General features: G+C 36.1%; 1 protein-coding gene across 1 annotated transcript; it reads right to left on the minus strand.

Annotated features, from left to right (window-relative positions):
- Positions 1-6,834: 6,834 nt before the first annotated feature.
- On the minus strand, positions 6,835-13,160 carry LOC121432188 (tripartite motif-containing protein 45-like). Its single transcript, XM_041630044.1, has 2 exons — positions 10,033-13,160; positions 6,835-8,094 (listed from the first exon to the last, which is right to left on the minus strand). Exons 1-2 carry the CDS (start codon positions 10,660-10,662, stop codon positions 6,835-6,837), a joined length of 1,890 nt encoding a protein of 629 aa, XP_041485978.1. The 5' UTR covers positions 10,663-13,160.
- Positions 13,161-16,750: the final 3,590 nt, after the last annotated feature.

Consider the following 16,750-nt stretch of genomic DNA (forward strand, 5'->3'; position numbering starts at 1 on the left):
ATGGATTACATTGATTGTTAGGAAAGAAGGGTCATTTTAAAAATTTTGGATAAAAAATAATGATTAGACCTTATTTTTCCAAACGTGGGCCACCTAATATATGCTGCAATTCATTTTTAAGTGAAAAAGGGGCAATTGCCCTCCCCCTTTAAAGGGGGAATTGTGAAAACTTACACTTCTCTGAAAATCTTATCAAAATTTACCAAAATAGTAATTCACTTATAATCTTTTTTACCATTCAAACTCAAAAAGTTCCTCTAGTGATTACTCGGTCACTTCAATCCTTTGCTTTCAGGATTCTAAAAAAAAAAACATAATGACATGTTCCCTCCTTAAACAAATGAACTAGGATCCTAAAAATTATGACTTGCCTCCCCTATATACCTTCCCTCCAAAAATGATAACTCCCCCATCCAGACTTCCTTCCATTGCGCCTGCATTCTTTATGTCTTTCTTGGTATTTCATTCCTATATCTCTATTTCTCGAAATGATGGTAACATTTTTCTTACTTTCTTCATGTTACGTGCCTTCGAATACAAAAAGATATTTCAGTATTCCTTGCACAAGGCTGAACAATGCTGAATTGGTTACTAAATTATTTTGAACAATAAGTGTTTATTACAATTCCACGCCATGTCATCCGTTCCCAGGAATATCGTCTTCATCCCTTTTCATTGATCAACTCGTTCTTCCCCGTCCCTAAGTCCCTCATTTCAGGCGTCAGTTCATGTTAAATTCTACTTCCCAAGCACCCCCATTTGCAGAGTGCATTCTTTAGCACCTCATTTCATAAGAAACTTCAGGGACCCGTCTTACAAAGAGTTACGATTGATCCGATCAACCTAAACTGTATTGTAATCCATATTATGTCATTTTCTACAGTTAAGTTTCACTATGTCCTTTTGTAAAGAAAGAGAAGGCACTGAATTTTTAAGAAAACGAAGAATGTATATGAATCTTATCTAGAAAACATTTTGAAGAAACGTTTCTGGGTTTCTAGAGTTTTGTTAATCGGATCAGTCACGCGATTCTTTGTAAGAAGGGTCAACATCGAATCCAGATACCTCTGTACGTTATTTTCTAATGATATTATCATCAGTCGGTTTGGGATTTGTTTCGTTAGTGTGACTGAAGCATTGATTTTGTAATTTCTTTGTCATGCTACAGTCACACCAATGAAACCGGTTAGGGCTATTACGGTTTTTTTTAAATGTCATATTAGTCGGTTTGGAGTCGGTTTCGTTGACGTGACTGTAGCGTAGCAAATAAAACCGACCTCAGACCGATCAAGGCTGTTACGGTTTTTTTTCGAATGGCACATTAGTCGTTTTTGAGTCGGTTTCAAAGGTGTTATTGAAGCATAATATAGAAAACCGACATCAAACCGATCAGGCGTCCGTTGCAGAACGAGTTGCGTTTAAACGCAAGTCAAAAAATCAATTGTAAGTCTCAAATGCGCGCTGTTGATTGGTTGAAAATCAAGTTGCGCATGATTTTTAGAGTTGCGATTGATTGGGCTATTATGGGGAGGGGGGTTGAGTGGCATACCAGTCGGTTTAGTTGGTGACATTGCAACTGATATCAAACCAATCAGGGCTATGCTTTTTTTTCGAATAGCATTATTCGGTCGATTAGGCCTTTATCCGGAATAACAATAAAATTGTTATCATACGTCTTGTAATGTGATATTCTAAGTACTTTCAAACAGCATGAGTTTCCATCCCCCCCGCTTCTCGCTCTCTTCTCCCTCCCTCTCACCTTTTTCTATTTCACTCTTTCCTTTTCTAAATTTACTATTCAATATTATACTTCCATTTTACACCTTGCCCTCGTTCGCATCTCATTTAGTTCCAAACCTTTCCCTCTTCTGTCCCTCCCTTATTTCTTTCAATCTTCATTTTTCTTACCCTTCCTGGAACAAATGGTATGAACATTTTGCCTATATTTATTTATCGAGAAAATGGAAGGGGCTACCACTCCCTATACGATTTTGTACGTAGTGACAAAGGAGGAGAAAAATAAGGAAGGAAAGGAGAGAATTGAGGAAAAAGAATTAAAATGGAGAGGTCTGGACCATGCATGAACCTATAAAACATCCCTATAATTCAATCTTTCGGTGCCCCCCCCCATCAAAATATCATGACGCCGCCCTTGATTATTATTATCATTAAAATTGAAATCCATGAAAATGATTAATGGAAATAATCAGTTGGTTTAGAAATCTTAATTGTCGGATTTGATTATGTCATTCTATAGTAAGGCCAACACTTTGTCAATTTCTCCCCTCACTCACATGATAATAAAATTATTCGCTTCTATTATGATTTGAATATTTACAGCGTTAGTTTTATTGGCTACACCATAATAGGCTATAACAATGGTTGAAGTAATTCTGTCTATTTCATAGAATGAAAATCAGTCAGCGTATTATGAAGAGATTATATAAACTCGATAGATATGTCGTTAAAAACATGACATGATATACTATATATGTTATGTGAAACGTGTAAAATATGATCGTGCAAAATAACCTGTACTCTCAGAGTAAAGGCATTTTCGTTGACGCAAACAATTTTCGTTCGATTTGTCAAACTGAATTGATAACATTCATTAAGTCCAAATTATAACAAAAATAAATTGGCGCAAAATGTTGGTATTATAATTCATCTCAGAGAACAGTGGGTATAACGAATTGCATCCTGGTTTGATACACCGTTCTCTCTTTCTTTAAATCGATGGATTTACTAGAAATGAAATTCGTCTGTGAGAAGGTATTTGAACATATTTAATATTTATTAATTCTTCGTTCTTAAAATGCATTAAAGTACTTTCATATCAAAAATACATTGTACATAAATATCACAACGAGTTCAATTCCAATTACAATGTACATAATATAGAAAAAAATCGGATGAAAGGATGTTGAGGTGAATAAAAGTGACCTTGGGTAAAAAATAAATGAAATGGAACGGATGGTCTTGTTAAGAAATATCTCATGCTTGTATGAGAGACAAAACTTGTGACTTACATGTCTTATTTATTTATTTATTCATTCATTGCAACCATGACAGTTGGATTATTGACAATTCAAAGAAGTACAATTAAAATTCACAATTACATATCAAATAAATATTTAAAAAACCAGTGAGAAATTTGTAACAATATAAACTGTACATTAATACCAAAAACAAACAGGAAATAATCAGTATAAGAAGGAAAACGGAATATGAAGAATAAGCAGGGAATGAAAACAAGAATATCAATTCAAAGCTGACAAAATATTCACATGAAAGAGGGTATGGGGGTAAACAACCTGAACCGCAATTCCTAATAATGGTCAAACCAGATCATTCAGAATAAATTAGGATAGTTAATAGATAATTCGGATGGGGAGGAGAAAGAATTGGGGGAAAAGTAATGAGGAATAAGAGGAAGGAAATAAAAAGGAAGAAAATGAAGAAGAAAAAACATGGTGAATATGAAGAGAAGCAGAAGAAGAAGAAAGAAAAAAATACAAAGAGGAGGAGGGAGTACGAAAAGGGGTAAGGGGTCAAAAAGGAGAAGGAATGAGGAAAGGAATAAAAATAAAAAAACAATTAAAAAAATAGATGAGAGAGAGAGAAGAGGAGGAAATGGAAACATAGAGAATGAACCTGGGAGATATTGTACATTGCATCACTTTCAAGTATACAGACTCAACACTATAGCGAATCCAACGCAATATTTAGATATAAAAATGTATTAAATGTAGTTTGGATATATGCATTTTACAAAATCAGGTTACAATAACGGATAGAGACGAAAGACGACACCTACCAAAAGAATAACACTATAAAATAAAAATATCTAAAGTTGAAAATGGAGTACAAAATAAAATATGAAAATATGATATTCGCGGGAGAGTGCAGGCAGCGAATAGTTGAACAAATATATTCAGAAATCATATTATGAAACTATGCATTTTTTTATTCATTCACTTAAAATCCCCCTTCCTATGTGGTAAGACTATAGTCTATCTTGCCAGAAATCCATGTGTATACATTTCCTAACAACAAAAACCGTAATATTCACGAAGAGAACAAATTACTTTATTTACCAAACCGAAGACATCAATGATATTTGTATGGGGAGTTATTGTTTTTCTATCAATGAAATATTTAAAGTACCCATTCTTAGTATAGTCCTACAAGGTTGAACTTCAAAATCCATGTGTACAATTTTTTTTACTCCGTGCTAGGAGTCCTCTAAATGTACATAGTTATTGTTATTTTTGTTCAGTATATCAACAAAATGAAATTTTCAAAGAGAACACATATACAAAAACAAAAGAGACGAGGATGTTTACCAATTAATCTCCAGGGGCCCGTAACACAGAGCATAGCAATTATTGTAGAACATTTTTCTACGATTGATTGCATTGGCTACAATATACAATTGATCGTAAAAATCAAATATGCAATTAATCACTAATCTTTGTGTTACGGGACTCAGGTTGCCTGGGAAAGGAAAACGTAAAATAAATTACTACCGCCCAAAGGCCTTCCTCCCAGATCAGAGCTCCGTAACACAAGGTTTGCGATGAATAGCAAATATGAAAGAATACTTCTGATTGGTTCCCAGTCAGTATTTTGCGACACATGCTCGTGTAATGTTGATCTTGATTGGCCAGTTCATTTAGCGAGTGATCGCTAATCTTTGTGTTCCGGAGCCCGGGACTTGTAAGGTGACATCCACAAGAATTAAAAACACATTCATACAATTTATATTATACAATAATAATTCATATAAAAATCGCATTTTAAAGTTGATTGGATATGTACAGGTATTAGAAACAAAATATGGGTCAAATTAAATCTTAAAAAAGTGTAAAATTTATATTTTGTGGTAAACATTTCCATACATACACTATGCACACTATAATATAGAGAATGTAATAGCGATATGAATTTCAATATTTAATAATGTACACAATATCAATGCAATTTCACGCAAGAAATTCCATTAGAAAATAAAATATATACATAGATACAGAATATATATTTTTCAATAACCTCTCAATGCTTCATTATTAGAATGCATATGCTATTCTTTTACTAAAAGGAAGACCTGATAGGATGTCACAATTATCAGTATTATCTTATATTACATAATTTACAGTACTAATCGTCATTCTGTCACTTCCAAGAGATTAATGTCAAATCTAAGAAGAAAAAAGAGACCAATCACTTCCTTTTTTATTTTTTTATTATCCTTTTGGGGGGTTGGACAACCGTATGTATGTACATTTGTGTTGTTTCTTTCCATCAATATTTTCTAAAGCGGTGAATATGATAATAGATTTTCTCCAGAAAATAATTCATTGTATAATCTTCGGAGAGAATCAGTCTCCAATAAATACCTTTCCATGTTGTTCGAAGATAGAGCATGTCCTGATTCTCTCGAAAGAGGGCGGTGCAAACAAACGGCAATTTATAAACACGTAGTCCGATATTCATAATCATTTTTATATTGAGAAATTTAATTTAATACACCGTGTTATATTGGCTTAATGTACACCATTCATCTTTCCTCATAAGAAATTCCTTGTTCAAATTATCATGATTGATTGTGATTTCAATAATGTTCAAAGTATTATTTCTTTATATGATTCATTGTTTTGATTAATGTATTTCATGGAAATAATCATTTATTAGGCTAACATGAATTTTGTAAAAAAAAAATAACGTATGACAATGTGCAATACAAGAAAATATAAGTTCTAATCTACTTATACCTCTGTTATATTATGATGTATTGTATTCTGAATAAGGGCAAAATAATTGAAAAAAAAGAATAACAAGTTCTTTGATATAAAAACATGTCTATGGATGCCCCCTTTAAATTGGAATATGTAAATATCGTAGAATTTGTTGCTGCTGTTTATATCACACATTCATTCAGTAAGGCGTTTTATTATAAAATAAATATAATAATGTTCCTGTAAGTCATTTTTCATAAAAAACAAATATAGGGATCGGTTTGTGAGGACTATACATTCCACACAAATAGAAATATAGGCCTATTCAGATTAATGGATTTATGGTTGAATAGGACAGAATTCGCTGATATCCGTAATTATTAGGCCTTTCTTCACATCATAACACTGGACAGGAAAATCTAAGATTTCGAGATCATTTACGTATATCTACAACGAATATAGACATGCTTGCAACAAAACAGCATATCAATTGTACACAATTTCATAAAGACTAATCTTGACACTCACAAATATAGAGTTCGTTTAATATATTAGTCTTTCATCGATTTCACTACAACAGAGACCCCAAAATACGCTGGCTTAATCATGTTAATTACACGAGTTGAATGACAACATCAATACATTGTAAAAACGCTATTTTAGATTTTTCCACGTTGTTTAAGCCTGTCACTCTAACAACTACTGTTTAAACTCTTTCAGCATCTCTTCATTTTTAAAACAACTTAAAAACTAGTTGTTTAAAATGTTTAAACAATTACAAAGAAAGAGACAACTTGCTATTAGAGTGAAAGGCTTAAACAACATGCTATTTTTTTACTGTGTGGTTAATTCAGATTCACGAAAAAATTAAAATTAGTGGTCTTTTGACACTCAAGTTTCATTGATGGGATTGTTTTATGTGAATGAACTTTTTTTCGATTCGTGTTTAGTTCTGTGTATAATCATACACACCCGAAAATGTAAACAAATTAAGAAAAATGTTTACAAACATTTTTTATTCTCATTTCAGATACACTATAAATGTTCTCATAAAAATCAATTGTTCACATTATACACAAAGGTGAGATACTCTTTATTACAGCGATACCTTGATGAAATATAACTTATACCTACAAGCAAAGGCGAGTAGGTCCGGAGAGAGGGAAACCAAGTAACACCAAGTAGAACCCAATGTCATATCAAGTGCATTAAACTCAACTCTCTCCTTCAGGTTCAGACCATCAAGATCATAGAGCCTGATCACCACCTTCCTATTCTTATAATCAACACTCGCTACATACACCCTGTCCTGCTCATCCACGGCAGCATACAGGTAGACATCCTCTGGAGCTTGTAGAGACTCACCAGCATTCCCATCCCTGTCATAGACCGTCACCACGTTTGGATTGGTGAGATTACATGAACTGGTGACGATCAAACCCGACCTGGTGGATGATACCTGCCTTGTCAAGTAGTTTGTTTGAACAGCGTGTTTGAGAGTGGATCCAGACGGGTCATAGATGTAGAATTTGTTGGCAATGTTGGCAATGAGGATCTCATTTGATGGACTTCTGTTCAGTGTGAGATAATAACCAGTCCCACTCACGCTGATTGTTGCTTTCCTGGAGCCATTGGGGGAATACACGTGTGCTTTTGTAGAACCAGATGAGACACATAATGCACTGTCTTGTTGAATCACAATATCACCATAACCCGCGTCATGTGGTATGTCACACCGCTCCGTTCCACCGGCTGTATCAATGATATCAGTACCTCGTGCATTACGCCCATATACGATGGCCACACTGGTATTAGTGCAAGCTGTCATTCCAACCATCCACCCTCGTAGATCTATACACTTCATGATTTCTAACTTGGGATCTGATCCCAAAATGCCCCCGAGGTCAAGACAAGTAGCATCTGCAGGATTGAACCTCTTCTCCTGTGCTTTCTTTGTAATAACTTCCGCAGTAGTGCGATCGGTAACCTCTTTCAGCATGGTACCTAGCTCATCACAGAGCAAATTATGAGCAGACAGACTATCTGTCTCAAGACGACCCAGTCTGTCATTATCTACCAATGTAATCGAACTACAAATGCTCTTGATCCTCTGTCGATCCTTGGACTTTAAGATGTTGAGATCATCCTCGAAACCTCGCTTCAATTCATTTATTTGCTCGATGAGATCTTGAAGATTTCCTTCCAGCTCCTTGACCTTGATGCTGTAAGCCTGCCTGACATCATCTAGTAGTTTCTGCATGGCAGTGTGTACCTCATGACGTTGTTCTTCTATATTCTGAATGTTCTTTTCCAGCTCAGCTTTCTTAGCTGCACATTGCTGGGCAAGGGCTGTCACCTAACAGAGAGAGAGAAAAAATAGTTACCGTTTGCTGTAAAATAAGCATTCAGGTAAACATGGTAAATGTAGTTTCTATATTTAGAAAAAAATCAATTAATATGCCTATTACAACGTCTGACTTGTATATACACCCAGGAAGTTGTCATATCAATATTTCCGATCTCTATTCTGGACTATACAGCGCGTCCCAGAATAAACGAAACCGAGATTTAGCGATCATTTATCATAACTTAATCATAAATAGAATAGACAAATGACCTACCAATTTAAAGCTTAGAATCTCCTCTTTCATCTGATATTACTTTGGTTATTTCTTATTCACGCATGAGTGAGTAAAAACAATTTGAAGAAAGGATACCAAAAACTCATTTGGCGGGGGTTATCTGGGTTTCAAAAAGAAAACCACATTTCTGAAAAGTTCAATATCTGCTCTTTGATTTGGTACCAAAATTACAAAATATGGTCAAGAAATAAAAAAGTTCTGTTCATTTGAAATAAGGCTTGTATTTCCATAATTTCATGAGATAAAGTGTTTTCACCGATTTCCCACAGAAGCTTTCGCATGGTGAACAAAAGATTTAATGCATGGCTGATCGTCAACAAAACAGAGGGTCGAGAGAGTTTGAAAGCCATCCTGGAGAACCTCTTCATTTTATGAAATTATTGAAATTCAAGCCTTATTTGAAATGACTAGAACTTTGTTATTTCGTGACCATTTTCTGTAATTTTGGTATCAAATTAAAGAGGAGATATTGAAATTTTCAAAAATGTGGTTTTCTTTTTGAAACCCAGATACCCCCCGCCAAATGAGTTTTTGATATCCTTTCTTCAAATTGCTTTTGCTCACTCATGCGTGAATGAGAAAAATTCTAAGTAATATCAGATGAAAGAGGAGATTCTAGACTTTAAATTGGTAGGCCATTTTTCTATTTTATTTATGATTAAGTAATGATAAATGATCGCTAAATCTCGGTTTCGTTTTTTCTGGGACGCACTGTATAGGGGAGGGGGAGGCATAGGGAAGGCAACACAGGATATGATTGACAGTTATTATCATGATATGAGTGGTCGTATTACTATTGTTAAATTATCTTTAGTAATCATACTTTCAATTGTGATTATTATCACCATTATTATCATTATAATTAGAGATTTTGCTAACATTGATAATAGTATCATTATTACTATAATTATCATCACTATTATTGTTTCTAATTATCATCATCATAATAATTGTTATTATTAACATTATTAACACCATTAGCAGTATACCGTGTGAATAAAAAATCTCGCCACCTCATAAGTCCCTAATTGAAGGGGAATATATGTCTTGAACGCATAATCATAATATTTGGAAAAAGCATATCTTCTTCCACAAAATTTAATTCCATCTTTAGGCGGAATGTCTTCACGCTTAGACAATCAGTTGGTATTATTTTGATTTACCCCAAAGTTAGGCATAACTGAAATGAATGAATCCGTATGCCAATGATGTCAGAATCCCACATGTGTTAGTAAATATATTTGCAAATCCCTTCAGTGAAATCTACTTGAGAATTAATACTTAAAAGTCGTTATTAAACAATTAATGTGAATTATTGATAACGTATTCTGAAACGGATTTTGATGGAACTCTTTTATAGAATTATGACATCACTGACATATGTAGTAATTCATTGCAGCCATGTCTTACTTTGGCGCAATAAGATTGTCATTTTAGTTTTTTGTATTCATTTACTAAAAAAAAATCGGAGGCCTATAAAAAGTATCATACCCCCAACTGGTTCCTTGTCCACTAGATGAGGGGGGGGTCAGGGGTATTAGTAAAATAATAGCTAGTGTCATCATCTTCTTCTTCCCCTTCAGCGGCACAATCTACATCAGCATCTTCTTTTAAACGTTTTTTTTTTACTCAATATCCTAATTGACCATTACCTTTTGCCTCAACTCGTGCTCGAAGTCAGACTGGTTCTTGATATTATGGACCTTGTGACCAACGACCACGCACCTAAGACAGACACGGGCCTTACAATCATCACAAAACATATCTTTGTTCTCTTGTTTGTGGATGGAGCATTTCTCGAATTGATGACCAATGCTGACCTTCCCTTCGATGACATCCTCCACGGAGATAATCTCATGATCTTCAAACATGGTCATGTACTGGTGAGGTTGTAAACATTTATCACAAATGTAGTTATTACATGTACTGCAGAAGGAGACAGCGTCTTGCTGAAGTTTGCAAGCCGTGCATTTTGGACGCAACTCAAGGACAGCATTCATCCCCCCACACTTAGCGTGGTAATCGTCGACGCATCCGTTAATGGAGACATTGAGGCGGAGATCGTCGACACGGTTGGCAGACAGTTTGGTGATCTCCCTGCAGAGAGGACAGGCCATGTGGTCAATGTCCTGGTGGGTCAGATCATATTTCTTGAGACACTTTCGACAGAAAGTGTGTCCGCACGTCAGGATCGTTGGTTCATCAAAAATATCAAGGCATAGCGGACATATCAGGTCCTGTGAAGAACAAGAGGCTTTCTCTACTTCAATCTTTTCAGCCATTGCTACATAAATTCTACAGTCAAATTAGTAACAACACGATATTATGCACGTCGCTTTCTACAAATATTATCCGACGCTGTGAACATCGAAATGATTGTGTGCGAAACCTGTATTATGACTGTGTATATTAAACAAGATAGAGGAAGGTGTAACTAGTAGGCCGTCTGCCAGAGTATTTTAACAGAACTAAAAATATAATGTTTTTATACAGCTACCTTTGATCTTCCATTTGTGTAACCATTAACCATCAAGTGGATAGAGGGTGTGTTATATTTACCCATTAATGAATCATTGAGAGCCTCATGAAGCTGTACAGGTAGTATGGGTTATCACATTCACACAAGATCCCAGACGCGGTTAAGATAAACGAGGGGCGACTGATAAGTTTTTGACCCCAGATAGAAAGGATTAAAATACAAAGGGCCTCCTTGACATTTTGAAGGATGTGATCAACATTCTCTAGAGTGGTTGCTTTGAGCGGCCTCCATGACCTTGCGAAGGATGAGATCAATATTCTCTGGAGTGGTTGCTGTGAGTGGCCTCCATGACCTTGTAAAGGATGAGATCAATATTCTCTGGAGAAGTTGCTGTCAGCGGCCTCCTTGACATTTTGAAGGGTGAGATCAACATTATTTGGAGTGGTTGCTGTCAGCGGCCTCCATGACCTTGAGAAGGTGAGATCAACATTTTCTGGAGTGGTCGCTGACAGCGGCCTCCATGAACTTGTGAAGGATGAGATCAATATTCTCTGGAGTGGTTGCTTTGAGCGGCCTCCATGACCTTGCGAAGGATGAGATCAATATTCTCTGGAGTGGTTGCTGTAAGCGGCCTTCTTGACATTTTGAAGGATGAGATCAACATTCTCTGGAGTGGTTGCCTTGAGTGGCCTCCATGACCTTGCGAAGGATGAGATCAATATTATCTGGAATGGTTGCTGTGAGCGGCCTCCTTGACATTGTGGAGGATGAGATCAACATTCTCTGGAGTGGTTGCCTTGAGTGGCCTCCATGACCTTGTGAAGGATGAGATCAATATTCTCTGGAGTGGTTGCTGTGAGCGGCCTCCTTGACCTTGTGAAGGATGAGATCAATATTCTCTGGAGTGGTTGTTGTCTGCGGCCTCCATGACCTTTTGAAGGATGAGATCAACATTCTCCGGAGTGGTTGCTGTCAGCGGCCCCCATGACCATGCGAAGGATGAGATCAATATTCTCTGGAGTGGTCGCTGTCAGCGGCCTCCATGACCTTTTGAAGGATGAGATCAATATTCTCTGGAGTGGTTGCTGTGAGTGGCCTCCATGACCTTGTAAAGGATGAGATCAATATTCTCTGGAGAAGTTGCTGTCAGCGGCCTCCTTGACATTTTGAAGGGTGAGATCAACATTATTTGGTGTGGTTGCTGTGAGCGGCCTCCATGACCTTGAGAAGGTGAGATCAACATTTTCTGGAGTGGTCGCTGACAGCGGCCTCCATGAACTTGTGAAGGATGAGATCAATATTCTCTGGAGTGGTTGCTGTCAGTGGCCTCCTTGACATTTTGAAGGATGAGATCAACATTCTCTGGAGTGGTTGCTTTGAGCGTCCTCCATGACCTTGCGAAGGATGATATCAATATTCTCTGGAGTGGTTGCTGTAAGCGGCCTTCTTGACATTTTGAAGGATGGGATCAACATTCTCTGGAGTGGTTGCCTTGAGTGGCCTCCATGACCTTGCGAAGGATGAGATCAATATTATCTGGAATGGTTGCTGTGAGCGGCCTCCTTGACCTTGTGGAGGATGAGATCAACATTCTCTGGAGTGGTTGCCTTGAGTGGCCTCCATGACCTTGTGAAGGATGAGATCAATATTATCTGGAATGGTTGCTGTGAGCGGCCTCCTTGACCTTGTGAAGGATGAGATCAACATTCTCTGGAATGGTTGCTGTCAGCGGCCTCCATGACCTTTTGAAGGATGATATCAATATTCTCTGGAGTGGTTGCTGTGAGCGGCCTTCATGACCTTGTGAAGGATGAGATCAATATTCTCTGGAGTGGTTGCTGTGAGCGGCCTGAGTGCGCGTTTCCGTTTTACACCCTGGCGAAGACATTTTCCGCAAATATAGCTAAAAAGCGACTAGTGAAGAGTCTACACCCGTCGCTGGTTATTGAGAGTCCGACACTGGCGAGTTTCCCCCACACACAACCGCATGCAATCTCAGTGGCTATACACGGCCACATAACTTCATATGTACACAGAGCTTTCATATGAATTAAATCTGAACATATCTTGCAGTGCCGATTGTGTACTCAAGGAGGTGAAAAAATTAGAATTCGGGCGATAGCCAAAATTAATTTAGTAAGCAGAATAATGATAAGACAAAAATAACAACAATAGTACCAAACGAAAGAGAATCTACAGCATGTTGAAAGAAGTCCAGTTGTTTCGAACTATAATTGTTTAAAAATGATTCTAAGTTACGATGAATTAAAATATTACCACCGATACTACTACTACTGAGTACTACCATGACTACTGTTGCTACTTCTACTGCTGCTGCTACTACTACTACAATGTACTACTACTACTAATTATGATAATTATAATTATAATAATAATAATACATAATGATAATAATAAAATAATAATAATACATAATAATAGTGATGATGATAAGAAAAAAAGCAAAAGAAAAGGAAGAAAACAAGAAGAAGAAGACGAAGAAGACTGAGAAGAAGAGAAAGAAGAAGAAGGAAAAAAAGACTGAGAAGAACACTGAGAAGAAGGCCGTAGGAGAAGAAGCTAGAACAAGACGAACGGTAATAATTAAATAATTAATAACAGTATAACTACTAATACTGTTCATAACAATGACGCTCACAATATAATAATGATGATAATAATATTAGTGATCATAATGATGATAATATTGACAACAAACTATGCAATTTATAATAACAGTTTCAAAATGATGCTAATGAAAATAAAGTATGATATACTTCTACTACTACTACTACTACTACTAACCATGATAAAAATATGATAATAATAATAATAATAATAACTTATCATATAGCAATAATAAATGTATAACTACATTAACTACTAAATGTACCACTATTATTACTACTACGACGACGATGCGGCGACTACTAATATTAATACTACAACTAATTATAGTTATAATTTGGAAAACAAAGTAAAAACTACTTGTAGCAATTTATAATCAACAAAGTATAATTTGTCCAGTTAGTTTCCCCTTAAAGGAATCGTCCAGGCTGAAAATCTTAATAAATAGAGTAAAATTCACAGAGCAAAATGCTGACATTTTTATCAGAATCGGACAAGTTTTAAAAGTTTATTAATATTTTGTGAAAACAGTTATATGCACATCATCAAGGTGGGCTGATGATGTCACATCCCCACTTTCCTTTTACCTATGTTGATTTTTTTTTCATTTTTTCATAAATCTGTAAATGATTTGTCTCCATTATGATGAAATAAGTTGCGGCAATAAATAGATAATGCACTTAGTTGTCAATCCAATTGTTTTAGTTCTTGGTAGAAAAAACAATTGAATAAACCTAATTTCATGAAATAAAATACAAAATATGACATCATCAGCCCATCTAATGAATATTCATGAAGACATGCCTAGAATTGTTTCAAAGGAATGATGCAAATCTTTAGAATTCAATTATTCGCTATTTGTTATCCGACTTTGATCAATATTCCAGCATTTTGCTCTGCGAATTTTACTCTATTTATTGAGCTTTCATGTCTTTTATCACTAACACACGGCCCCAAATACCATCGTCAAATTAAGGTACAAAGTATACAGTACTTTACATCAAACAAAGTTAACAAAAAACAAATAACATAAACATTTCTTGCCAACAAGTGAATAGATAATATATGAATAAATTGTTTGAACATATTGTATTCATCAAGCTTGTATGAATCTTAATCTTACATTAATAATGCAGTGATCAACAAACATTGTCTTACGTATACCCTATAGGCTATAATGATTGTTTTTCAAAAATAAACTTTAATAGGTCTATTTTACATCCTACTCATAGAATGCAGTGTCATACAACGGTGAATATCATCTTCTTCCGTGATAGTGAGGGGGCAAATTACCACTGAACTATACCACTACGTTGTAATAGGTCCATCGGGTGCAAATTACCTGCAATTCGGCAAAGGCAAATGATCAAGGCAAACATTCGTGTTGAACCCGAATACAGCTGCATAGAGCTCTATGATTTGAACATGTTCTGTTGTTATCTTCGGTGCGGACTTTTGCATCGCGCGCCCAGCTGATAATGTAAACAAACGTAGACTCTTCACTAGTCGCTTTTTAGCTATTTTTGCGGAGAATGCCTTCGCCAGGGTGTAAAACGGAAATGCGCGAGCGGCCTCCATGACCTTGCGAAGGATAAGATCAATATTCTCTGGAGTGGTTGCTGTCAGCGGCCTCCTTGATATTTTGAAGGATGAGATTAACATTCTCTGGAGTGGTTGCTGTGAGCGGCCTTCATGACCTTGCGAAGGATGAGATTAACATTCTCTGGAGTGGTTGCTGTCAGCGGCCTCCTTGACCTTGCGAAGGATGAGATTAACATTCTCTGGAATGGTTGCTGTCAGCGGCCTCCTTGACCTTGTGAAGGATGAGATCAATATTCTATGGAGTGGTTGCTGTCAGTGGCCTCCTAGACCTTGATTCATCTTCAGCATTGTCTTGCCACGTTTGAACCCATTTACCAATCTTTTCACTTAGGCATAATTTTGGAGGATAAATTTGGTTATAGCATACTTTTTAATATTATGAAAGGGTATGTTAACCAAATTTATCCTCCAAAACCTTATAGATCTCAGTTGGGGTCACGCCTTCAGCTGCAGATGCTGTTTTGATGACATTAAAGTTTTTCCATTTATCATGAGACACTTAATACAAAGATTATAGGAGACTGTAAAATACTGAGGAGTGGACACTCAGAAAACATGTTTAACATGTTACATTAAGGTCACGTTGGGTACACTGTTTCCCTTCTTCGAATCCTGAGCCACAGCTTTGGGAGTTCTTATACGGGACTTATCTCGACTAAGTGTTAGAGATTATTAGCTCAGTTTGATAGTCATCTTTTAATTATCACGGGCGCATCCTGGATATTTCACTTTAATTCTAATGTTTATAGAAATGCGTTGCAACATTTCCTCCCGTTCTGTCTAGTTATGCGAAAATCAAAATGGCCAAATCGACTCAAGGGCTCCGTCTTACAAAGAGTTATGATTGATCAAACCAACCTCAATTCCTCAAATATATGGAAATCCACCATTTTCATAATGTTTTACTACAAAAAATGTGCACAATAACAGTGTACTTTGTAAACAGAGAGGAGGAAACTGAAGACAACGATGACCATACGAGTATGCATCATATATAAGCCAGTTCATAGTTCCTTTCTGCGCATGATCAAAAGAGTCTACGCATGATCAGAGGAAGGTCATTTGTATTTAAGTGACATGGTGGTTTAAATTCTAATGAGATAAGCACCAACTCTGATGTCTTGATTATTCATATATTCTTTTGAATAGTGGTTTTCATTTACATCCACAAAAACAACAATGCGTCCACGAACGACTGGTATTTCACAGTTTGCCAAGTACATTGTGTAACATGCTATGATATGCGTTCAAAGAAGGAATGCAACAAATACCTTCATAAAGTGTTCATTGGTGTGCTATTCTAGTCGCCTGGTTTATTCAATTTCTTCATCCTGCTATGTAAGGCAAGCTTACGTAATATCTTGCTTTGAAATTTGCCTATCATAATGAAAGAAATGAAAGGTCATTTGACCAAAATTGTCCATGAAGTAACTACGAAATGGTCTATTAGAATCAAATATTTTGAAGAAGCATATGTATGTAACTATAGACCAATAGCCTTATTACCTACTTTGTCTAAAGTTATGGAAAGGGTAATCTACACAAGATTATTAAATTTTTTGAATAAATCTAATATAATTTCCGATTTTCAATTTGGATTTCGCCAAAAAAATAGTACATCTCATGCCACTCTCTCATTGACAAAATCACAAAAGCTATTG

The sequence above is a fragment of the Lytechinus variegatus genome, chromosome 18 (assembly GCF_018143015.1).
Source record: "Lytechinus variegatus isolate NC3 chromosome 18, Lvar_3.0, whole genome shotgun sequence".
In the NCBI taxonomy this organism is placed as follows: Eukaryota; Metazoa; Echinodermata; class Echinoidea; order Temnopleuroida; family Toxopneustidae; genus Lytechinus; species Lytechinus variegatus.